General features: G+C 43.1%; 1 protein-coding gene across 3 annotated transcripts in view; it reads right to left on the minus strand.

Moving 5' to 3' along the window:
* Positions 1 to 26,294, minus strand: part of APPL2 (adaptor protein, phosphotyrosine interacting with PH domain and leucine zipper 2) — a 63,539-nt gene that overhangs the window by 3,086 nt on the left and 34,159 nt on the right. For all 3 annotated transcript variants that reach the window (XM_055239486.2, XM_055239487.2, XM_055239485.2), the window contains exons 10-19: positions 22,923 to 23,081; positions 21,318 to 21,506; positions 19,187 to 19,229; positions 19,047 to 19,103; positions 18,863 to 18,951; positions 13,592 to 13,756; positions 13,373 to 13,425; positions 11,864 to 12,038; positions 833 to 869; positions 489 to 629 (exon numbers count right to left, since the gene is read on the minus strand). In XM_055239486.2, coding sequence (XP_055095461.1) covers positions 489 to 629; positions 833 to 869; positions 11,864 to 12,038; positions 13,373 to 13,425; positions 13,592 to 13,756; positions 18,863 to 18,951; positions 19,047 to 19,103; positions 19,187 to 19,229; positions 21,318 to 21,506; positions 22,923 to 23,081 — 1,108 coding nt within the window. The remainder of the gene's footprint in view (positions 1 to 488; positions 630 to 832; positions 870 to 11,863; positions 12,039 to 13,372; positions 13,426 to 13,591; positions 13,757 to 18,862; positions 18,952 to 19,046; positions 19,104 to 19,186; positions 19,230 to 21,317; positions 21,507 to 22,922; positions 23,082 to 26,294) is intronic.

Below are 26,294 nucleotides of genomic sequence, written 5' to 3' on the forward strand. Positions count from 1 at the left end.
CATATACACAGTGGCAAACAGATGATTTACTGAAAGAAGGATTGGTTAATTGTGATAAATTCTAAGTCGCAGATACAGTCAAAGTTTTTCATACTAAACCAACAGCTTGTGTGTACTTTTCTAATATCTTCCTTGCTTTGCTCTCTGAGACTAAATTGTTCTCTATTGTAGCTTTTGTCTTAATTTTTTTTGAAGAACAAATTCGAGGGGAACTGCTTTCAACATTTCCTTATATCCCGACTAAATAATATGTCTTGCCATTAAAGTTCTTCCTCATTCACCCTATTCTGGTTGATAGGTATTTTCCACAGAGAAATTTAAATCGAGTTTTCTTTCAGTGAGGCCTTCTTAGGAGGTGTTATCTGAACTCCTGGATGGAGACATGCAGAATAATCAACTAAATATCCAAGGAGGTAATGCCAGAAAACTCTTTTAAAATGGACTTGTTTGGACTGAGATATTATGGGATCTTCACATGAAAAAGAGACCTTTTCGCCTTCTGAGTTGCTTTCAAAAATGTATGTACTCAGAGATGCTTCTCCAGTGGATTCAGGAACACGGATGACAAAACCAACCAGTCTCTTGTTTTCTTGATGAGCAGCAAATTGTGTGACACTGGTAAGTTCAAACTGGGGGGAAAAAAAAGGCAACAGATCATACAACTACTAGAATTAAAAACTGACAAGGTTACTCTCTGGAAAAGTCATGAGAAAAAGTATCCTATTAGTCCTTTTAGTGGCAGATCTTTATTAAGTGCGTTGGCTGTGTTTAAGGTAGATACAAAGGTGAATTAAGGAGTAATCACTAACATGAACCTGTACGAGGTACTTACATTGGCCCTTGATACTTGAGTCTGTGGATCTATCAACCTGAAATTTAAAAAGATACATTATGTCACAAATGTTGGATAAATTTAATATTCCTAGAAGAGTTTGTAGAAGTCCAGAATAAAATAAAACAAATTCCCCCAAATAGAGAGAGATAAAGCCTGTTAGAGGGTGAGGCGAGATAGCTCTGTGTGACCACGTGTCCTGCTTTCTGCCTTTATGGAACCTGTGTAGCTAAAGCTCAGGGTACCTATAATGGAAGATTATATAGCAAGTAGATGATTTAATTTCACAGGATTCTGCAACTTACCCAAAAAGACAGCATTATAATTCTCAATAGATCTGCTATATAATATGGATGGATTATATTCTGTACAGCCTCCCTCTCAACAAACATCCATCGGCAACTTAATGTCCCTGAAGTGGAAGATCAACTTAGTCTAAATTTAACATTATTGAAAAAGATGGGGTAGCGGTGAGAAAATAGTGAAGGGATTTTGAGAAAACTCTATCTATTTGGGTAAAAGAGGAATAATGTTTAAGAAGGTATTCCAGAATATATTTCCTTGTTTTAATTATTTACTATTTATTTATTCTGAGAAGAGTCTTGCTGTCACACAGGCTGGAGTGCAGCGGCCCAATCTTGGCTCACTGCAACCTCCGCCTCCCGGGTTCAAGCGATTCTCCTGCCTCAGCCTCCTGAGTAGCTGGGATTACAGGTGTCAGCCAAAATGCCTGGCTAATTTTTGTATTTTTGGTAGAAATGGGGTTTCACCATGTTGGCCAGGCTGGTGTTGAACTCCTGACCTCAGGGGATCTGCCTGCCTCAGTCTCCCAAAGTGCTGGGATTACAGGCATGAACCACCGTGCTGGGCCCTCAGAATATATTTAACAGTATTTTAAGCATCATCTAATAATCAGGTTGACATATCCTAGAAAATAAACTTTATGAGAGAATTTATTGCTATCTTAGATAAGTAGGTACAAATTTCTACTGTATTGTACTCGTGTTGGAATAATTAACATGGTATTATATAAATTATTACTATACATTTTATAGGTGAAAGCAAAAATATAGTTTGTGGAAAAAATGGTTATGATTCCATTTATATGTTAAATGTCCAGATCTATAGAGATGGCAATTTTAGTGGTTAGTGGTTTCCTAGGGCTGGGTGGGTTGCCAGGGGATAATGGGTATTCTTTCTGAGGTGATGAAAATGTTCTAAAATTGATTGTGGTGATGGTTGTACAACTCTGAATATACTAGAAACCACTGAATTGTACATTTAAATTGTATATGAATTATATCTCAGTAAAACTGTTACACCCCCCGCCCCCAACAAAAGGCTACAGTTTGAAATACGTGCAGTTATACTTATTAAACCATAAGACTTATAATCAGAGAACTGCAGATTGAGTTCTACCCTGGCTCCTCACCTGATCTTGTGCAAGTCACCCGGACTTCTTACAACTGGTTCATCTGTAAAACTGTGGTAAGAACCCCCACTTCCAAGAGGTGGTTATGACAGTTAATGAGAAGTGTGTATGGGAATTTAAGTAGACAAAGCTTAAGAAATGTTACTTTTATGTCTCTATTGGGTATGAATTTAATTTTTTGAATATAGATCATAAACAATTTCCCTCAAGTTGGAATAACTTTCATAGGTATTTTGTAAAATTCCCTTATAAGTGAAAACTTAACACATGCATATTTTGTGGGTCACTTTCAGAAGTTTGCTGTTTAAATCAGGTAACCTAGATTTCTCTTTTTTTATTGTTATACTTTAAATTCTGAGATACATGTGCAGAACGTGCAGGTTTGTTACATAGGTATACATGTGCCATGGTGGTTTGCTGCACCCATCAACCCGTCATCTACATTAGGTATTTCTCCTAATGCTATCCCTCCCCTTGACACCCAGCCACCAACAGGCCCCAGTGTGTGATGTTCTCCTTCCTGTGCCTATATGTTCTCATTGTTCAGCTCCCACTTATGAGTGAGAACATGCAGTGTTTGGTTTTCTGTTCCTGTGTTAGTTTGCTGAGAATGATGGTTTCCAGCTTCATCCATATCCCCGCAAAGGACACGAAGTCATTCTTTTTTATGGCTGCATAGTGTTCCATGGTGTATATGTGCCACATTTTCTTTATCCAGTCTATCATTGATGGGCATTTGGGTTGGTTCCAAGTCTTAGCTATTGTGAATAGTGGTACAATAAACACAGTGTGCATGTGTCTTTATAGAAAATGATTTATAGTCCTTTGGGTATATACCCAGTAATGGGACTGCTGGGTCAAATGGTTATTTCTGGTTGTAGATCCTTGAGGAATTGCCACACTGTCTTCCACAATGGTTGAACTAATTTACATTCCCAACAGTATAAAAGCGTTCCTATTTCTCCACATCCTCTCCAGCATCTGTTGTTTCCTGACTTTTTAATGATCGCCATTCTAACTGGTGTGAGATAGTATCTCATTGTGGTTTTGATTTGCATTTCTCTAACGACCAGTGATGATGAGCTTTTTTTCACATTTGTTGGCCACATAAATGTCTTCTTTTGAAAAGCATCTGTTCATATCCTTCACCCACTTTTTGATGGGGTTTTTTATTCTTGTAAATGTGTTTAAAGTTCTTTGTAGATTCTGGATATTAGCCCTCTTGTCAGATGGATAGATTGCAAAAATTTTCTCCCATTATGTAGGTTGCCTGTTCACTCTGATGATAGTTTCTTTTGCTGTGCAGAAGCTCTTTAGTTTAATTAGACCCCATTTATCAGTTTTGGCTTTTGTTGCCATTGCTTCTGGTGTTTTAGTCATGAACTCTTTGCCCATGCCTATGTCCTGAATGGTATTGCCTAGGTTTTCTTCTAGGGTTTTTATGGTTTTAGGTCTTACATTTAAATCTTTAATCCATCTTGACTTAGTTTTTGTATAAGGTGTTAAGGAAGGGGTCCAGTTTCAGTTTTCTGCATATGGCTAGCCCGTTTTCCCAACATCATTTATTAAATAGGGAGTCCTTTCCTCATTTCTTGTTTTTGTCAGGTTTGTCAAAGATCAGATGGTTGTAGATGTGTGGTGTTATTTCTGAGGCCTCTGTTCTGTTCCATTGGTCTATATTATCTGTTTTGGTACCAGTACCATGCTGTTTTGGTTACTGTAGCCTTGTAGTATAGTTTGAAGTCAGGTAGCTTGATGCCTCCAGCTTTGTTCTTTTTGCTTAGTTCTGTTCCATTGGTCTATATTATCTGTTTTGGTACCAGTACCATGCTGTTTTGGTTACTGTAGCCTTGTAGTATAGTTTGAAGTCAGGTAGCATGATGCCTCCAGCTTTGTTCTTTTTGCTTAGGATTATCTTGGCTATGTGGGCTCTTTTTTGGTTCCACATGAAATTTAAAGTAGCTTTTTCTAACTCTGTTAAGAAAGTCAATGGTAGCTTGATGGAATAGCACTACTACTTTGGGCAGTATGGCCATTTTCACGACATTGATTCTTCCTATCCATGAGCATGGCATGTTTTTCCATTTGTTTGTGTCCTCTCATTTCCTTGAGCAGTGGTTTGTAGTTCTCCCTGAAGAGGTCCTTCACATCCTTTGTAAGTTGTATTCCTAGGTATTTTATTCTCTTAGTAGCAGTTGTGAATGGGAGTTTACTCATGATTTGGCTGTTTGTGTATTATTGGTCTATAGGAATGCTTGTGATTTTTGCACATTAATTTTGTATCCTGAGAGTTTGCTGAAGTTGCTTATCAATCAGCTTAAGGAGTTTTTGGGCTGAGACAATGGGGTTTTCTAAATATACAATCATGTCACATCTTTAAACAGAGATAATCTGACTTCCTCTCTTCCTATTTGAATACCCTTATTGCTTTCTCTTGCCTGACTGCCCTGGCCAGAACTTCCAATATTATGTTGAATATGAGTGGTGAGAGAGGGCATCCTTGTCTTGTGCTGATTTTCAAAGGGAATGCTTCCAGTTTTTGCCCATTCAGTGTATTGGCTGTGGGTTTGTCATAAATAGCTCTTATTATTTTGAGATATGTTCCATCAATACCTAGTTTATTGTTTTTAGCATGAAGGGGTGTTGAATTTTATCGAAGGCCTTTTCTGCATCTGTTGAGATAATCATGTGGTTTTTGTCATTGGTTCTGTTTATGTGATGGATTACATTTATTGATTTGTATATGTTGAACCAGCCTTGCCTCACAGGGATGAAGCCGACTTGATCATGGTGGATAAGCTTTTTAATATGCTGCTGGATTCAGTTTGCCAGTATTTTATTGAGGATTTTTGCATTGATGTTCATCAGGGATATTGCCCTGAAATTTTCTTTTTTTGTTGTGTCTCTGCCAGGTTTTGGTATCAGGATGACTGACGCTGGCTTCATAAAATGAGTTAGGAAGGAGTCCCTCTTTTTCTATTGTTTGGAATAGTTTTAGAAGGAATGGTACCAGCTCCTCTTTGTAACTCTGGTAGAATTTGGCTGTGAATCTATCTGGTCCTGGGCTTTTTTTGGTTGGTAAGCTATTAATTATTGCCTCAATTTCAGAACTTGTTATTGGTCTATTCAGGGGTTCGACTTCTTCCTGGTTTAATCTTGGGAGGGTGTATGTGTCCAGGAATTTATCCATTTCTTCTAGATTTTCTAGTTTATTTGCGTAGAGGTGTTTATAGTATTCTCTGTTGGTAGTCTGTATTTCTCTGGGATCAGTGGTGATAGCCGCTTTATCATTTTTTATTGTGTCTATTTGATTCTTCTCTCTTCTTTATTAGTCTGGCTAGTGGTCTATCAATTTTGTTAATCTTTTAAAAAAACCAGCTCCTGGATTCATTGATTTTTGAAGGGTTTTTTGTGTCTCTATCTCCTTCAGTTCTGCTCTGATCTTAGTTATTTCTTGTCTTCTGCTAGCTTTTGAATTTGTTTGCTCTTGCTTCTCTCTAGTTTTTTTGAGATGGAGTTCTGCTCTTGTTGCCCAGGCTGGAGTGCAATGGCATGATCTCGGCTCACTGCAACCTCCACCTCCCTGGGTTCAAGTGACTCTCCTGCTCCAGCCTCTCCAGTAGCTGGGATTACAGGCGCCTGCCACCACACCTAGCAATTTTTTTGTATTTTTAGTAGAGACAGGGTTTCATCATGTTGGCCAGGCTGGTCTCGAACTCCTGACCTCAGGTAATCCACCTGCCTCGGCCTCCCAAAGTGGTGGGATTACAGGCATGAGCCACCATGCTCAACCTTCTAGTTCTTTTCATTATGATGTTAGGGTGTCGATTTTAGATCTTTCCCACTTTCTCCTGTGCACATTTAGTGCTATAAATTTACTTCTAAACACTGCTTTAGCTGTGTTCCAGAGATTGTGCTACGTTGTGTCCTTGTTCTCATTGGTTTCAAGTAATTTATTTATTTTTGCCTTAATTTCATTATTTACCCAGCAGTCATTCAGGAACAGGTTGTTCAGTTTCCATGTAGTTATGCAGTTTTGAATGGCTTTCTTAATCCAGAGTTCTAATTTGATTGCACTGTGGTCTGAGAGACAGTTTGTTGTGATTTCTGTTCTTTTGCATTTGCTGAAGAGTATTTTACTTCCAATTATGTGGTCAATTTTAGAATAAGTGTGATGTGGTGCTGAGAAGAATGTATATTTTGTTGATTTGGGATGGAGTGTTCTGTAGATGTGTATTAGGTCCACCTGGTCCAGAGCTGAGTTTATGTCCTGAATATCCTTGTTAATTTTCTGTCTTGTTGATCTAATATTGACAGTGGGGTGCCAAAGTCTCCCAATATTATTGTGTGGGAGTCTAAGTCTCTTTGTAGGTCTCTAAGAACTTGTTTTATGAATCTGGGTGCTTCTGTATTGGGTATATATATATTTAGGATAGTTAGCTCTTCTTGCTGCATTGATCCCTTTACCATTATGTAACGCCCTTCCTTGTCTTTTTTGATCTTTGTTGGTTTCAAGTGTGTTTTATCAGAGACTAGGATTGCAACCCCTGCTTTTTTTTTTTTTCTTTGCTTTCCATTTGCTTGGTAAATCTTCCTCCATCCCTTTATGTTGAGCCTATGTGTGTCTTTGCATGTGAGATGAGTCTCCTGAATACAGCACACTGATGGGTCTTGACTGTTTATCCAATGTGCCAGTCTATGTCTTTTAATTGGGGCATTTAGCCTGTTTACATTTAAGGTTAATATTGTTATGTGTGAATGTGATCCTGTCATTATGATGGTAGCTGGTTATTTTGCCTATTAGTTGATGCAGTTTCTTCGTAGTGCTGATGGTTTTTACATTTTGGTATGTTTTTGCAGTGGCTGGTACTGGTTTTTCCTTTCCATATTTAGTGCTTCCTTCAGGAGCTCTTGTAAAGCAGGTGTGGTGGTGACAACATCCTTCAGCATTTGCTTGTCTGTAAAGGATTTTATTTCTCCTTTGCTTATGAAGCTTAGTTTGCCTGGATAGGAAATTCTGGGTTGAAAATTCTTTTCCTTAAGAATGTTAAATGTGTGCCCCCACTCTTTTCTGGGTTATAGCATTTCTGCAGAGAGATCTGCTGTTAGTCTGATGGGTTTCCCTTTGTGGGTAATGTGACCTTTCTCTCTGGCTGCCCTTAACATATTTTCCTTCATTTCAACCTTGGTGAATCTGATGATTATGTGTCTTGGGGTTGCTCTTCTCGAGGAATATCTTTGTGGTGTTTTCCGTATTTCCTGAATTTGAATGTTGGCCTGTCTTGCTAGGTTGGGGAAGTTCTCCTGGATAATATCCTGAAGAGTGTTTTCTAACTTGGTTCCATTCTCCCTGTCACTTTTAGGTACACCAATCAAATGTAGGTTTGGTCTTTTCACATAGTCCCATATTTCTTAGAGACTTCATTCGTTTTCATTCTTTTTAATCTTGTCTTCACACTTTATTTCATTAAGTTAGTCTTCAATCTCTGGTATCCTTTCTTCCACTTGATTGATTCAACTATTGATACTTGTGTATGCTTCACGAAGTTCTCATGCTGTGTTTTTCATCTCCATCAGGTCATTTATGTTCTTCTCTAAACTGGTTATTCTAGTTAGCACTTCCTATAACCTTTTATCCAGATTCTTAGCTTCCTTGCATTGGGTTAGAACATGCTCCTTTGGCTTGGAGGAGTTTTTATTACCCACCTTCTGAAGCTTCCTTCTGTAAATTCTTCAAACTCATTCTCCGTCCAGTTTTGTTCCCTTGCTGGCAATGAGTTGTAATCCTTTGGAGGAGGAGAGGCATTCTGGTTTTTGGAATTTTCAGCCTTTTTGCACTGCATTTTCCTCATCTTTGTGGATTTATCTACCTTTGGTCTTTGATGCTGGTGACCTTTGGGTGGGGTTTTTGTGTAGTCATCCTTTTTGTTGATGTTGATGCTATAGCTTTCTGTTTGTTAGTTTTCCTTCAGGCCCCTCTTCTGCAGGTCTGCTGGAGTTTGCTGAAGGTACACTCCAGACTCTGTTTGCCTGGGTATCACCAGCGGAGGCTGCAGAACAGCAAAGATTGCTGCCTGCTCCTTCCTCTGGAAGCTTCGTCCCAGAAGGGCACCCACCAGATGCCAGCTGGAACTCTTCTGTATGAGATGTCTGTCAATCCCTGCTGGGAGGTGTCTCCCCATCAGGAGGCACAGGAGTCAGGGACTCACTTGAGGAGGCAGTCTGTCCCTTAGCAGAGCTCAAGCGTTGTGCTGGGAGATCTGCTGCTCTCTTCAGAGCTGGCAGGCAGGAACATTTAAGTCTGCTGAAGCTGTGCCCACAGCCACCCCTTCCCCCAGGTGCTCTGTCCCAGGGAGATGGGAGTTTGATCTATAAGCCCCTGACTGGGGCTGCTACCTTTCTTTCAGAGATGCCCTGTCCAGAGAGGAGGAATCTAGAGAGGCAGTCTGGCTACTGCAGCTTTATGGCGCTGTGGCAGGCTCAGGCCAGTCTGATCTTCCTGGTGGCTTTGTTTACACTCTAAGGGGAAAACCACCTACTCAAGCCTCAGTAATGGCAGATGCCCCTCCCCCCACCAAGCTCTAGCATCCCAGGTCAACTTCAGACTGCTATGCTGCCAGTGAGAATTTCAAGCCAGTGGATCTCAGTGTGTTGGGCTCCGTGGGGATGGGATCCACTGAGCAAGACCACTTGGCTCCCTGGCTTCAGCCCCCTTTCCATGGGAGTGAACGGTTCGGACTTGCTGTGAACGTTCAGACACCACTGGGGTGCGAAAAAAAAAACCTCCTGCAGCTAGCTTGGTGTCTGCCCAAATGGCCACCCAGTTTTGTCCTTGAAACTTAGGGCCCTGGTGGTGTAGGCACTTGATGGAATCTCCTGGTCTGCGGGCTGCGAAGACAGTGGCAAAAGCCTAGTATCTGGGCTGGATAGGACTGTCCCTCACTCATGGCTTCCCTTGGCTAGGGGAGGGAGTTCCCTGACCCCTTGTGCTTCCTGGGTAATGCAATGCTCCACCCTACTTCTGCTCGCCCTCCACAGGCTGTACCCACTGTCTAACCAGTCCCAATGAGATGAACTGGGTACCGCAGTTGGAAATGCAGAAATCACCTGCCTTCTGTGTTGGTCTCACTGGGAGCTGCAGACTGGAGCTGTTCCTATTCAGGCATCTTGTCTGGGAATCGATTTCTCTTTTTAAATCTTCTGATTTTCTTGTGACCTCCAAATGGTCTCAGAACCTATTCCACTGCAGGGGTATGTTTACTGTGGTGACGTATGCATAACGTCAGATTTATCATTAGTGATGTTTAGTGTCTTCATAACTTTGTGCAGCCATTACCCCTATCTAGTCCCAGGACATTTTTATCATCCCAGAGGAAACTCCATCCCCATTAAGCAGTTACTCATTCCTCCTCCCACCCTCTGGCAATCTCTCCTCTGTCTTCTGTCTCTATGGATTTGCCTACTCTGGATATTTCATATAAACAGAACCCTACAGTATGTTGCCTTTTGTATCTGGCTTCTTTCACTTAGCACAATGTTTTCATCATTCATCCATGTTGTAGCACTTATCAGTCCTTTGTTCCTTTTTAAGGCCAAATAGTATTCCATCATACGTATATACAGGTTGAGTATCCTGTATCTGAAATTGTTTTGGATTTCAGCTTTTTTTTTTCAGATTTTAGAATACATGCATTATATTGACCAGGATGAGCATCCCAAAATCCAAAATGCTCCAATGAGCATCTCTTTTGAGCATCAAGCTGGCACTCAAAAAGTTTCAGATTTTGCAGCATTTGAGATTTCCAGATTTGGAATGCTCAACTCTACCACATTTTGTTGATCCATTCATTTGCTGTTGGGTATTTGTATTATTTCCACCATTTGGATATCATGAAAGGACTGCTATGAACATTTGCATATAAGTTTTTGTTTGAACACCTGTATTTAATTCTTTTGGGTAACTACCCAGGAGCCTGCCAAACTGTTTTTTCACAGCAGCTGAACCATTTTATATTCCCACCAGCAATGGGTTCCAGTTTCTTCACATCCTTGCTAAACGCTTATTTTCCATTAAATATATATATGAGATATATAAATATATATATATACACATCTGTGAGACAGAGTGTGCATGCCATCTTAATATGGAGTGACATATCTCATTGTGGATTTGTTTTGCATTTCCCTAATAACACATAGCATCTTTTCATGTCCTCATTGGCCATTTATATATGATCTTTGGAGAAATGTCTATTTCAAGTCCTTGGTCCATTTTTTAATTGGGTTGTCTTTCTGTTGAGTTTTATAAGAGTTCTTTGTATATTTTGTGTACTACATCTATATTAGATAGAATTTGCAAATACTTTTTTCCCATTCTGTAGGTTTTCTTTTCATTTTGATGTCTGTGATTTTTCACAGTACTTTTACATATATTTTCCTTTGATCTTTCTGGTGGAAATTATTCCAGGATCATTAGGATTATAAGAACCATGAGCCCATTTCTGTAAAAGGTCCCGGACATACTGAAAGAAAAGGTTTTATTAATAAGAACTTAATTCTCAGATAAGGTTCATAATAAATGAAATGGATGAGCTTAATGAATGGAAGAAGCTATATCCTGATTTTTGCTATAGTCCTAGTTACCTTTTTTGAAGCTAACGTTCATTGAGCACTTTTCATGTGCCAGTGAGTTGTAAATGTTTTACATATATTAGCACATTTATTCCTCATGACAACAGTGGAGGGTGTGAATAGTTACTTTCATTTTACAGCTGAAAAAACTGAGGTATAGAGGCTCAAAAACTTGCTTAAGGTCACATAACTAAGAAATGCCGAAGCAGGAATAAACTGAGACATTCTGGCTCTAAAGCAGTGCTGTCCCTTAGAAATGTAATGGAAGCCTTATACATCATTGAAGTTTTTCCAGCAGCCACATTAAGTGAAAAGTAACAGATAAAATTAATTTTACTTAATCCAGTATATCTAAAATATTACCAGACATGTGATTAACCTAAAAAATTAGTGAGATGTTTTACATGTTAATCTTAGAAATTTGGTATGTATTTAACACTGAAAACACATCTCAGTTCAGGCTAGTTATGCTGCAGATGCTACCTGTGGCTATAGTATCATACGCCCATGTTCATAACCAGGATTTTGGTCATATCTGAAGCCCAGATCGTATTACCTGAAACCCTAAATCACGTAGTTAATGTGGCCTGCTCTCTCTGTGATGGCCGTTATTTAGGCAGATTTTTAAGTTTTTTTTTCCATTATTTTTATAAGTAGTACTCTCAGAAATGAAATAAAAAAACACCAAAAACCTTCCATTTTCAAGCTCTGAGATGTAATATAGAGAATAAGTCTAGTGTGATGACATCTTTGTGAACAACAGTATTCACTCACCACTGAATCTTTGAAGATATCAGTTCTTGTCTCTAAGGGAGCACTTTCTAGGCTATCTATCTTATGTAAAAAGTAGTGGGGGCAAGAGCAAGAGTAGTCTCTTCATTCCAATACTAACATTTCAGATGGGTGAATTAGCCTTAAAAGGGGAATTAGCTGAAGCCATAAGAAAGCCTGAAAATAAAACAATGTACCTCAAAGATTGACTGGTGACCATCAGATGGGATTCTGTCATGCGGAAGATGTTATGAATAGCCCGAGCAGCCAATACTTGTCTCATCGCTTCATAAATCACTTCAGTAGTGCTGTCTGTTTTAACTGCCATTGATCCCAGAAACCGAACTATAAACATCTGCTGCAAAAGAGAATCTGCAAGACAGCATTTTCTGCTCAGGATCTCATTTACTTCCTGCTGCTGTTGATCTGCACACCAGTGTCAGATGTGCTAGTTTTGCCTGCTTTCTGTGGAGAACTTTCTACCAAAATTTCTCAATACCACTTCTATAAGCCCAATATTGCCAAAGCTCTGCATCTTCCATTGTCTACATTTTGTCAGTTTGTTTGGAACTACTTCATTAGACTAGAAAGGCTTTTCTTCATCTATAAAATGAAATGATGGTGGTACCAGATGAACATCTTTCTAATGCTGAAACTCTAGGTGACTACATTGTACCTTTTCTCTGAAAAGAGTGAGTTCACTAGACAATAGAAAATTCATTACTTTGGCCTACTGATAAAGTCCTCTTAGAAAAGAAATTTTATTTGCAGGATATAAGAACTCATGTTGGATCTCATGAAATTCATACTTCATGTGTATTACTGAAAGGCAGTGATGATGTTTCATAGCCTAAAGGAAGTCAGCCCTGGCTGCTGACAGTGGCGCATAACTTGACAAAACTGACTCCCAGCAACCATAACTAGAAGATCAAAGAAGGTTTATCTTTTCTTTTTTTTCTTTTTTGAGACAGGGTCTCACTGTAGCCCAGGCTGGAGTGCAGTGGCATGATTTCAGCTCATTGCAACCTCCACCTCCCAGGTTCAAGTGATTTTCATGTCTCAGCCTCCTGAGCAGCTAGGATTACAGGCGCCTGTCACCACACCTGGCTAATTTTTGTATTTTTTTTTTTTTTTTTTTGTAGAGACGGGGTCTGTGTTGCCCATGCTGGTCTTGAACTCCTAAGCTCAGGTGATTCACCTGCCTCGGCCTCCAAAAGTGCTGGGATTACAGGCATGAGCCAGCGCGCTGGCCATCAGATATGTTCTTAAGTACATTATAAGAATGTAAAAAACCAAAAATTTGAATTTGAAAGACTTAAATATCATTTATTTGTGTCATCTTCAAATTCAAGAACAAGTTATCTGTGCTTTTGGTTTTCTAAAACGAAACAGCATATTTCCAATTCACCAAGACTGCATTTGAATGTGATAACAGATTCAGATTTCACAACATTTCTATGCTATGCTACAAAAATGCTATGGCTAATGGTGAAATAGCTGTAAGTGGTCTTTCAGCTGCCCCTCAGTTTTCATCCAAGACTTGCCTCCATTGCAGATATCTTACTAAACTTTCAGAAAGAACAAAAAATCTTAATTCATACTCCTAATTGTAGCTCTCTAAAACATGATTTTACATCTTATTTCAATGGCCATTGTCATTTTGTGCAGAGGAAAGAAAGAATAAGGACACCAAAATAGTCACTTACCTTCTGCTTCTGGAAATGATTCATCCTCAGTTTCACCAAAAGGGTTGGTACGCCTAGGGGAATAGCCAGAGTTGAACGAACACGACAGCTGCAGCTAGAAGGGCACTTAACACTTGAACTGGAAGTCAGAATGGCAACAGTCTTTGGTGGTGGAGGGGGATACAAGAGACCTCAAATTTACTTTCAGTTCTCCCAGAGATAACCGCTCTCAGCCCATACCTGCTCCCTCTGTTCTGATCAAGGAATTCTGTAGCAGGAAGCACAATATCGAATTGAATTGGCGTTCCAGGCGCGATCAGCTCCTCTGTTTCAGGTAGACTGGCTGCTGCTTTGGGAACAATCTTGTCATTTTCATTTTCCATCTCTGAATTTTTCAGGTTCTGGCTGAAGGGGAAAAAATCAATTCTCTTAACCTTATGCTTTTAGAATCAAGTGAATACTTGTTGAAGGCTGAAGTGACTTTTATGAATGAAAATACAAGGGGAAAAGATTTACCTCAATCCCTTAATCCATTCTACAAATAAACCTTCTTCAAACTTCCTTCATATCCTTGGCTAAAAACCTTCAGTCTGCCCCATTTCCTGCAGTTCTCTCTGCTGCACAGCATCCTGCACTGTGCTACTAGTTTTCTGTTTGTATCCTTCTCTGTGAGGCAGGTTTTGGAGGGCCTATGCTATAGCTAAGTCATACGTATTCTTGGAACACAGTAGGCACTCAAAAATGTTAGCTGAATGAACCAAAGGACCTGGCTTGGCATTTAATCACAATCTGGCTCTAATTTCCCAAAAAGCCTCCCTTTCCACTCCTTTAATGCACCCTCTACGAGAGCTGTACTACACATACCATATGCTTTTCCTTATTTCCATCTTTATCCCAATTCTGCTGCTCACCCAACTGTCCCAACCCAGCTCAAATTCTTCCTCATCCACTAGGCCAGCCTGCACCCCGCCTCCCTCCTCTGAACTCCTGTGATTCTTCTCAGTAAGTCACAGGCACAGTCTTGCGGCCCTGTGTGCCTCCTGAGCTTCGCATTGTGCCCACACTCATTGCTGACATCGTGGCCCATCAAATACTGTGCTTTCTGCAACCAGATTAATCAGGAACCAACATGTTCTTCTCCTCCAGTCTCAGAATACTGTAATTTAACTCTTCAACATTTTAAAAATCTTTTCTCCCCAGCCAGACTATAAACTCCTTTGAAGGGCAAAGAGTATCAACGTTATTTTGATTTCTTTCATTGCCTGGACCTTAAAAAGCTCTCAGTGATCTTCCTGTTCATTTGATATGTCAATATTTTCCTATTTCTCAAACGTGTCAATAACTGAATGTAGTGTATCAAACTACTTTACAACAGGCATTTGACAAATGATCACACTGACTGGAATGTGGATGAAACACAGTACATAGGCTTGTAGATGGTCACTGCAAGGCAAGCCCTTGGAGACCACTTGGTCTGACCTCCGTTGTTAACAGAAAAGGAAACTGAGGCCTCTGGAGAAATTGAGCAGTTTTGAAGGCACTCAGTTACCTAGTGGGTGAGCCAGATTAAAAACAGGGGTCTCCTCACTGCCAGGAGAGTGCATCTCCAGGATGTCATACTGCTTCAATAACCCTAATAACCCTAAATGGGAGAGTCACATCTGCTGTTTGATCCTGTCTTTAAGAAAGGGCTGTGATATAATAAGTGGTAAGCACTGGTGAAAGCTATGAGTAGAAGCTTCAAGGGAAGAAAGTGAGTCTAAGATTTTGGCTCCCCAGAGAGTCAAAGGGGGAGATAACAATCAAGATAGGGTGGGGCCAGGTTGTAGAGGGCCCTTACACCGTCAGGTGGGGTCTGAACTTGACACAACAGTATAGGGAGCCACCAAAGACTCTGAACATAGGAGTGACATGATGTTAAGTTTCACCTGTGATCTCCATGTCACCAGCTCTAATGGACACTTTGCAGTCATCATAATTGACTTAAAGCATCTAACACAGCTGATTTCTCCTTGAACTCTCCTCTCGGTTTCTGCTGGTGCTACATTTTATAGTTTCCTCCTACCTTTCTTGATGCTCCTTCTCAATGTCGTTTGCAGGCTCCTTTTCTATCCTAAATGCTGGAGTTCTTTAGGATTCTGTTGCAGACTCTGCTTTCCCCTCCCTCTCCTTTCTCCCATAGAGGACCTCATCCACTGCTGTTCAGTGCTATGAGTCCCCGATTCATACACCCAGACCAGACGTTTTCTTTGCACTCCAGACCTGTATCATCCGTTGACTGCTTGACAACTCATTTGGGATGTTTCACAAGCCTCTCATGCTTAACATGTCGAAAACTGAACTCCTCTTCTCTTTAAAAAAACACCGTCTGCCCAGGTGTTCGGCTCCAACTGGAGTCATCCTTTGATCTGTCCTTTTCCGTCTACGCTTATCCATCAAAAGTCCCATAGGTTTTACCTCCAGAAGAAGTCCACATCCATCTACTTTTCATCTCTGCCGTGATCCTGGTCTAAACCACCATCATCTTCTCTTGGGCTGCTGGGACACCTCCTCACTGGCATCCCACTGTGTTCTCCAGAGCAGCCAGAGCTAACTTTGGAAAATGGAGAGTGGGTATCTCTGTCTCCATCACAAACACACACGTCCCAGAACCCTTCCACAGCTCCCCACATGCTTCCTTCATGATGGGCCCCTGCCTCCCTCCCCACCCGCCCTCATCCTATCCCATGATCTCCCTCTGCCTATACTGTCCCATTACAGTGCCTTTTTTCAGTTCCTCAGATACACTAAGCTCTTCTCTGTCCTGTTACCTCCACAACTGCTACCAAGAATACACTACTTCTGGCTCTTTGCAAGAGTGGCCACATCTTGTCTTTTACTTTGCAGCTTGAATATTATCTTCACAGCCAGGCCCTGCACAGGTCTCCTCTTCACCCTCCATGACAGCACCTTGTCTCCTTAATGTCGCAGTGCTTCCCTCGTTTTAACTCAGTCTGTGCTTACCTTTGGCCTGCTCTCCCCAGTAATCCCTATGTTTCCTTACCTAGGCCAGGCCTGGGCAAATAGTAGATACTCAAATATTTGTTGAGTAGCCGGATAAATGAATGAACAGTAGATATATAGTAACTGCAGAATGAGGGAAGTCCACACATGGTACTTGCTTAGAAGTAAATAGCAGTTTGTCCCCAAGAACACAATTTCTCTGATTCTTTCCCCCCCACTGTCATCAAAACATTGCTTTATTCTTAGTGGGCTGACCCTAAAAGAGATAGTAAGTATCCCTCTCCCCACAGCTCTGGGGCCATCTGGCAGCCACATCTGTCACCCATCCAGTCACTGGGCTAATTCAGCTGGCTGGCTAGAGTCACTTTTTTTTCCCCAGGGAGTCTTCTGTGTCCCTTCTGTGGGGTCCTTTTGGTCTAAGAATGTGACTTGCTTATTCTAGAATGGGGGGAAAAATCAGTTACTGAATAATTAAATATAGGCTGCAAATGGTCTTTTTAGGAAACCTATCACAACTTCTAATTTTCAAACCCCCCTAAACTATCCATCAACACCCTTGAGAGATGGCATATCAGAGCTAGAAGGGTCCTAGGTTAGCTAGTTCCTTGTATGTCACAAGGCTGAGAAGACAAAGGCCCAGAGCATTTACTGACTTACTCAGGGACATCTAGCTGTGTATAACACAAGGCAGAGATATCGTTAGAACCCATGTCTCACAACTGCAGGTCTGGTATTCCCTCCACTGTGCACATGAAACATTTTTGTAACTTTACAAAGAGAAGACATAAATTTACCCAGGAGAAGGCTACGGGATTAGCCCTCACTGACTGGATCTTTAGTTCCACTTCCTTTCATATAGTGTCTTCCTTAGAGTTCCATTTCATAAAGCATGCTACTTGTATAAACTGTTAAATCCTTAAGTTACGGTGCTGAAATGTTTCTCGGACTTGTTGCTTCTTTTTCCTCTTTTTTTTTTAAAACATTTGTTTAAGTTCTCATGTTCTGCTTCACAGCTACTACTACATCAACATCCTACTGGGTCTTGCACTCTCCCCTTCTTCCTACAACGCTTATCCTAAAATTTATCCTACCCAGGTGCAGAATAGTCTTCCTAACCCTGGTTCTGACTGTCGCCCATTTTCTCAAAACCTTCCATTTTGCTCCATTGCCTGTAACTCCTAGGCAGGGCACCCAGGTCTTTCCAGTTAGACTCAAACCTATTTTCTGGCCTTACCTTCTCCCGTTCTTTCTCAGATACTTCATGCCTGGCGTGTGAACGCTGGCTCCACACTGCACAGATTCTGGGAAGTTACTTAACCACTGAGTTTTCTAATGACTTCCTTCTGGGGTCATTAGATATTTGTACAAAATGTAATGGGGTTCTTTCTACCATGCCACTAAAAGATGAACACCAAATATAGTCGTAATTTTAATTTACCCTTTAATGCCAGGCTTTCATTAGTATGAAAATACAGCCCTCTACTATTTAACCAGATGGAAACTCCCATTAAGACAAAAGGTAGGATTCCTCGAATAAATCCTAAAGCAGTATTCAAAATGAGGAAAAGTTGTATGCATGAAAATGTTTGCTCTAAATGGTAATAGTAAATGCTGGGGAGATAACCTAAATATTCAATGGTTAATAAATGGTGGAATGGGCCAGGCGCAGTGGGTCATGCCTGTAATCCCAGCACTTTGGGAGGCCGAGGCGGGTGGATCACTTGAGGTCAGAAGTTCAAGACCAGCCTGGCTAACATAGTGAAACCCCATCTCTACTAAAAATACAAAAATTAGCCGGGTGTGGTGGCAGGCGCCTGTAATCCCAGCTACTCGGGAGGCTGAGGCAGGAGAATCACTTGAATCTGGGAAGTGGAGGTTGCAATGAGCCGGGATTACTTCACTGTACTCCAGCCCAGGTGACTTGAGTGAGACTCTGTCTTGAAGAAATTAAAAAATAAGTAAGTAAAAAAAAAAAAATGATGGAATAGGGTGTAGTTACTAAAAGGAACAATTCTGAAAAATACAGAAATAGTAAAAAAAAAAAAAAAGTATATGCAAATACAAAATAAATACGTATAAAACTATCACTGTGTGTTCAGATAAGGCGTGGGCATTAACATGGATACATAAAAGGCAATTTTTTTCCTTATTTTTAAAAAACATTTTTGCTTTCGTTCCATTACTTTGTTGACACTGATAGAAAACGTGGGGAGAACTCCTGACTAGCAGTATCCCCCATGCATGTCCTGTTTGCTTGGACTGCAGCAACATGGTCCAGTGGAAAGGACAGGGATGCTGACATCAGACAGGCTTGAATCCTGGCTCTACCACTCACAACGTGGTGTGAACACAGGCAGGTATTTAACCTTTCCCAGCCATCATTACTGCTTCTGTTAAACAGGCTGAAAAACGTGCCTTGGTTTGTGTGGATTAAGCAACAACTCATTTCATAATCCTAATCAATAATTTGGCTCCACAAAAGCTAGTTTTCTTTTGTCCTTTAGTTACCTGGGGCATGAGCTTTCTTGTTTTTTTCCAAAACTTGTAATGGGAGTCACTGCTTGCAGAGCGGTCTGATTCAACTTGATCGCGACTGCCTAAAAATCCATAGGAAGACACACTCAGTCCCAGGAGGTGGACGCCTACCTTCCAGGTTGAGCAAAGGGCTGAGATGCAGGTGGCTGATAATTACCTCAGGGTTGTCAGTCAGGTAGATCTGTCTGGAGATGTTGTTTATTGCACATATCCACTGTAGAGGACATTAAAAAAGAACACTGAATCTCAAAGTCACTCACCACACTAGGAAAGAAATATGACAAACACAATTTTTACCTCTTCATTTTCCTTTCTGCTCTCAGCTTGGAGGATTATTCCCCTGAAACAAAAGTGTCTAAGTAATTAAGTGCTTCCCCGATCTCAGTGACTGGGAATTTTTCTACATAAACTCAACTTAGCTGGGGTGTGGGAGGAAAAGTGCCATGAAGGCAGCATGATGAGAGGGAAAGAAAATGGGGTTCCAGGGCCAGGTGTGGTGGCTCACACCTGCAGTCCCAGCACTTTGGGAGGGCGAGGCAGGAGGATGGCTTGAGCCCAGGAGTTTGAGACCAGCCTGGGCAACATGGCGAAACCCCCTCTCTACAAAAAATACAAAAATTAGCTGGGCGTGGTGGTGTGTGCCTGTAGTCCTAGGTACTAGAGAGGCTGAAGTGGGAGGATCGATTGAGCCCAGGAGGTTGAGGCTGCAGTGAGTGGTGACTGTGCCACTGCACTCCAGCCTGGGTGATAGGGCAAGGGCCTATCTCAAAAAAAAAAAGAAAATGGGCTTGCAGGTCTGGCTCTGCCCTGATTCACTATGTGATCTTGGACAAACACGGCCCTTTCCCTGGGCCTCAGCATGTTTATCTATGAAATGAGAAGGTGGGACTCAGATCTTCTAGCCCAAGTCTGTGTTTCTACAGTGAGATCCATCTGTTGACCCTCCTCTAATGATCCAAGATGACCAGGATTCCAAGCCCAGCCACTCCTCCAACCATGCCCAAAGAAGGACTTGGCAGCCCAATCACTCCTTTCCCAGAACTGAAAAGTCTGCTGCATATGGAGGCCCAGGAATAAGGTAACAGTAATACTGCGCTACCTTTGTGGAGGCTTTAACTCTTTTGTTTTTTTTTTAGATGGAGTTTTGCTCTTGTTGCACCAGGCTGGAGTGCAATGGTATGATCTTGGCTCACCACAACCTCCACCTCCCAGGTTCAAGCGATTCTCCCGCCTCAGCCTCCTGAGTAGCTGGGATTACAGGCGTGCGCCACCACTAATGTGCCCGGCCAATTTTGTATTTCCAGTAGAGACAGGGTTTCTCCATGTTGGTCAGGCTGATCTCAAACTCCTGACCTCAGGTGATCCACCGGCCTTGGCCTCCCAAAGTGCTGGGATTACAGGCGTGAGCCACCATACCCAGCCGAGGCTTTAACTCTTTAAAACGACCCCACATCTGCCAGTTCCCTTGTTCCTCTCATCTGTGGCAGATGGGGTAACATAGATCTTATCCCTATTTTATATCTGAGGAAAGTGAGGCCCAGAGGAAGTAACTGCAAAGGACCATGATGAGCATCCAGGAATCTCCATTCCCAGGTCATTTCCCATCACCAAAGCAGGAAGGATGAGGTCTAAAGCTGCTCTGCCAAGCTGGGAGGAGAGACATCATCCCAACGCCATCCCCACCCCCACCCCTGCTGTTCAGGTCAAATCTTAATAGAACGCAATGCAAGAAGCGCGGCTCTGATGATGGGCAGGGCCACTCCTCTCCCCAGGCAGGTGAACCCTGAAGCCCCTCCATGGGACCCTGAACTCCTTGGAGCAGTTTAAAAACCACCACTCTGAGAGGGGATCCCACTGGGACGGGATCTACTGTGAATGACCACAGGCTGCGAACTGTTAAAGTACCACCTCTTTGGGGCCCCTCAGGTATACAGGGCATGTGGGAACAGCCTGGCAGCTGACAATACTGCTGCAGTGGAGTGCACTTCTCACAACAACTGCTTCTGCTGGAAAAATGGCCTTCTCAGGAAGGTCATCCTTACCAAAATACAGTTACCTGCCCCTGCCACAATCCAAACACAAATGCTTTACAACAGGTTAGGAGTAGCCACAGCCTTCTCTCTCTCTCTGAGAATCTATGCTAACAAGCACAACTTCTGTTGCTGTCTCACACATGTAGGTCATCTCTTCTCCAAACCCACAGACAAACCCTCACTTATCTCCATATGGGATAAGGCAGGCTGGATCCCTTATGGGTCATGTGGGCTTGCTTAAAGAGAGCAGAAAATCATCCTCCTGAAAGGTCAACAATACCCAGATTGGGGCCTCTCCCACAGAGGGCTGGCACGTAGGAATGAACTAGGAGGCCCTTGGCACGGGTGGAACCACTATACTCATTCTCCTCCCAAATAAAACGCGTGAGACATACGATTTTCCATTGGGCGTGGTAATCTGGAAGCAGTAGCGCCGGTCTTCACAATCCACGGCCATCACTGAGCAGTTGTCTAGGTCCTGGATCAAACCTCCAGCCACGGCTCCCCTGGGCTGACACATGAGATTCCCGCCTTGGGTGAAGAAATAAAGCCTCTCCCAGGTGGTGGTGACCAGCCCTGTTTTGCTGTGAGTTGTGTTTTAAAAAGCCCATTAGTACCAGAAAGCACCAGCGGCCACCTCCAAGTCTTGCTACCTTATGAGTACTGGTAGCATTTTAGAAATAATGTGTTTCTTTATATCGTTAAAGCAAAACTGCCCATTCAAGTGGAAAGAGCAGCAGAAAGGTACAATTTAGCTGGAATGATCTAGGAGATCATGGGCTCTGCTTCCAAGGGAGACACCAGTCCCAGGGCCAACTCCCCACACCGCAGCCACACGCTGACTACTAAACCAGGAGATGGAACTACAATGAGTCTGACACCATTAAGGACTGAACACCTGGAGAATCATTTCTCTGCCACCTGGAGCTGAGCTGCTCTGAATCTAGTCAGGGTTGCCTTAGCCCACAGCACCCACCCTATAGTCCTAGGAGGCTCTCAACGGATTGGGTTTTGCTTTAACTGAAGGTCATTCTTGTTTTGTGGGCTGCTTACAAAAGGAAAATCTAGTTCCTGGCAAATAACAACAGAACCTGGTGGGTTTTCTACACCTGCAGAACTACAGGGGACATTTAGCTTGTGATTGCCCCAAGTTCACAGACCTTAGAGGTACTCCAGCCTGGTAACAGCTGGCAGTTCCTCTCCATGGACCCTCCACTGGGGGTTATCAAACACATTTACTTGGCTCAGTATTTACTGAGTAGCAACTATGTCCAAAGGCACTGGGCTTCTTGCCCCAATAATTTCCCCAAATGGCAACGGCTGACATCTGAGTGCTCACTGCCTGGGAGGGATGACCACATTCAATCTAACTTCATAAAGCAGGTGCAGTTATCAGCTCCATTTTACAGATGAAGAGATCAAGGCTCAGCCCAGCTGGAGTGTCTGATTCCAAAGTCAGTGCTTTTCACACCACACCATGACAATATCCTCTCTGCTCACAGAAGCACTTAAACCTGATCATCCCTTCCATTCAAAATGGACACTTAAAGACCTGAGTGGTAAATGTGTGACACAATCAGTATGAATCAAACTGATTCTCAGAGCCTCCTGTCCCTGCCTCTGGCCTCGCAGGTAGGTCTCCAGCACATGGCTCTCACCTGCCAGCCGGTGTGGGGAAAGTGGCATGAGGGGATAAAAACTGTCACTGGTCCAGGATGGCAACAGTTAAGAGTGGTCTGTTTGCACATGGCCACAGTGACCAGAGTCCAAAGCACCAGGCTCTTAGAGGACTCGATTCCAGTCCCATCTCTTAGTGCAGTTTGGCGCCTGGGCCCCAGAGGTTTCCAGTGTTGCAAGTGGGAGGGCTGCTGTGATGGGAGTTCTTCCCAGTCTCACCCGCCCACCTCCCTCCGACTTTAATGGGGCATGTAAGATTGCTTTTCAGTCACTTCTTAGGGAAAACTGATTTCAGAAAAAGAGGCAGACAGTCATGTTCTCACTTTCTAAGATTAAGGTAACCAGCCTTCTGGATGAGGTTCCTGTTGATCTGTGGTGCGGCCACATCAGAGTCTGGAGTGTAAACAGATTCATCAACAGAAAGTAATTCTTGCTGGGACACCCGCATCTTTTCCGCCTCGGCTTCCAGTTCTACCTGAATGCTTAAGACAGAAGGTGTTGGGTCAGTTACTCACTGCTGGCCAACCCAGCACTACTAAGAAGCCGCTGGCAGTCATCACTCCACCCCCACAAAGCTTCCGGCCGTACAGATGGAGCTGCCAGCCTCCTACAGGGCCACAACCCTCTACTCTTAGGCCCTGAAAACTATGAATCACAGGGACTCAATTTTGCAGTAGTAAATGTGTTTATATGACTGCTATTTTAAAACAGAACCTAAGGAATGCCATTTAACTATGCTCGAACCCCCCTAAACCATTTTTTTTATTGTTTTTATTTTTTTTTGAGACAGAATCTCGCTCTGTCGCCCAGGCTGGAGTGCAGTGGTGCCATCTCCGCTTACTGCAAGCTCTGCCCCCCAGGTTCATGCCATTCTCCTGCCTCAGCCTCCTGAGTAGCTGGGACTACAGGCGCTCGCCACCACGCCCGGCTAATTTTTTTTTTTTTTTTTTTGTATTGTTAGTAGAGATGGGGTTTCACCATGTTCGCCAGGATGGTCTCGATCTCCTGACCTCGTGATCCTCCTGCGTTGGCCTCCCAAAGTGCTGGGATTACAGGTGTGAGCCACCGCACCCAGCCGAACCCAGCTAAACAGTTTTGCTGCTGACAGAGGTATCCATGCTCAGCACCGCTGATGCAAATTTTTGGAGAAAAGCTTTGAGAAGCCCATCCTCCAGGGCTGCTCACACAGGCAGCCTAAGCAAGTTCCATAAAGGAAGGAATGAAATGGTAGTCATGCCTCCCCTGCTGTTGGTTTAGGCAGGAGTGGTGGTGACAGGAAAATGACCAGGAAGTGGTACTAAGGTGCAACAACAAAGCCAAAGGCAATGCTTTTCCTTTTTTAACAGCCACACATCTGCCCCAAGGCTGCATCGGCTAGCAGGCCAAGGGCTGCTCACACAGGGGTAAGTGGGCGGATGGCCTGGCTCTGGGACATTAGCCCCTGGCTTTCATGGAGGTGTGTGCTGAGGTGTGGAAATGGTGGCTGCCCTTTTCCCCTACTGAGCTAGACCTCACCAGGCCACCCCACCCAGTAGTGACAGTCTTGGCTACAAAGTCCTAAACACAATCTGCCCAACAGGGCCCATCCATCAGAGAAATCACAATTTAGAGGAGGTGCTCCTCTGCACTGTGTCACAGGAGACACGGCAACCACAGGGTTAAAATCACAAGCAAATAGGGGGCCAGTGTTTCTCCATGTGAGCACCTGAGGATTCTCTCTCTTCTGTAGGTGAAGAACGTTGGGCTTGGACGTACCATATTCCCCCACTCCCTCCCTATCTATCTATCTATCTATCTATCTATCTATTCATTTTGAGAGAGTCTTGCTCCGCCACCCAGGCTGGAGTGCAGTGGCATGATCTTGGCTCACTACAACCTCCGCCTCCTGGGTTCAAGCGATTCCCATGCCTCAGCCTCCCAAACAGCTGGGATTACAGGCATGCACTACCACACCCAGCTCATTTTTGTATTTTTAGTAGAGAAGGGGTTTCACCATGTTGGCCAGGCTGGTCTTGAATTCCTGGCCTCAAGTGACCCAACCATCTTGGCCTCCCAAAGTATTGGGATTACAGGTGTGAGCCACTGCTCCTGGTCAGCCCTTCTTCTTTAATGCAGCTTGATTTTGGCTTTTCTGACATTTGACTGGGATGATGAGGGACTCTACCATTGGTGGCCTTAGGACAGGTAAGCTGGAGGACAAACCCCATTAGCTTCGCCTGCTTGTCACTGCCCTGGCTGAGAGAATGGAACGTGGAAGACCAAGCCCAGCACATAGAACAAGGGAGGAGAAAGGGAGAGGAGAGAAGGGGAAGGAGGGACCAAGAGCCTGTCAAGAGCTCAGGGTCAGCTTTTATGGGTGAGAAACCTCTTTGAAGATGTGACACAAGAGAAGGATCCTGTCCCCAGAAAGACACTCACGGGCACCAACGTGGCATCTTGCGTACAACTCCAGGAGATTTTTAGTAGCTGCCCTGCCTTCCCCTCCCCCACCGCACACAGACTCAGGCTCAAACACTGGGAGCTCATCCAAGGTTCCCAGGAACCAAAGGAACAGGGTCAAAATTAACTGCTTTCAACTGGTTCTCTTCACAGATAAAACAACAATAAAAAAGCATGTATATACACACACACATATATAAAATTATATATATCTGTTCATATATAGATATGAGCCGCAGAAAGGTAGAACTGTATCACTATAGGGTTAGGGAATAAAGCTCTGCAGGGTGGCTGGAAACCATGCTGCGCTGTCTGGATTCCCACCACTGGGTTCTGAATCTGCCCCCACCTTGAAGGCACAGAGCACCTGTGGCATCATCCCCCGGGGAGGGGCTGCACAGCTTCAGGGCCACCACCAGATCCTGCTCTGAGGCCTCCCTGGGCGGGCTGGCTGCTCATGCATGGCAATGCGGCAACAAAACCACCCCTTGGTTTGGAGAAAAGTGGTCATATTTACTCACCAACATGAAATGAAAAATTACAGGAAAAATAGCATTCAAAACAGTACTTTAGCTATTTGAATCAAGTGCTGCAAGGTTCACTTTGGAAACCCCACTAGCTGCCTGTCACCCCATAACTAAATACAGCTTGTCAGACAGAGGGGGTGACTCACAGAACCAGCCCCAGCCTGCACAGATAAGGCCATGTAGCCCGGGCACAGACCCTGACGTTAATGCCTGGGTTGTGGTTCTCTCAGGATGGCTGGTGCTATACTTGGGTTGGCCATTTAATAATGGCTAATGGAAATGCTGACAAGAAGGGAAGACACAGGCTCTAGGATCTGCAGAAAGAGGAAACCATGGCATCTCACACGCATGGGCACGAATGTCCTGCTACCCATTCAGAAAATAATCAGGTGTGTGAAAAAAATTGAGGCATAGATGGTTCTTCCAGAAACACAGAAGTCCGAGGAATTCTGAGAGTTAAAGCAGGATGAGGAAGAGACTGTGAAAGATGAGGGATGGAGGATACTTTTACAAAGTGGCCATTTAATAGCCTCTCATCTTCTACCTCCTCCTAACATTCCCAGGGGCTAAGAACAAAATAAATTAAAAGGCAAGAAACTGCAATCAGATTTTCACAAGTTGGTTTCTAGCATAATTATAAATAAAAGCTACATCACTCACTGCTGCCAATTATTCAGAGCTAAACAGCTCAGTGACTTTCAGGAAGGGGTATATGCTCTCAGCTCCCTT

This window comes from Symphalangus syndactylus, chromosome 13 (assembly GCF_028878055.3).
Source record: "Symphalangus syndactylus isolate Jambi chromosome 13, NHGRI_mSymSyn1-v2.1_pri, whole genome shotgun sequence".
Taxonomy (NCBI): domain Eukaryota; kingdom Metazoa; phylum Chordata; class Mammalia; order Primates; family Hylobatidae; genus Symphalangus; species Symphalangus syndactylus.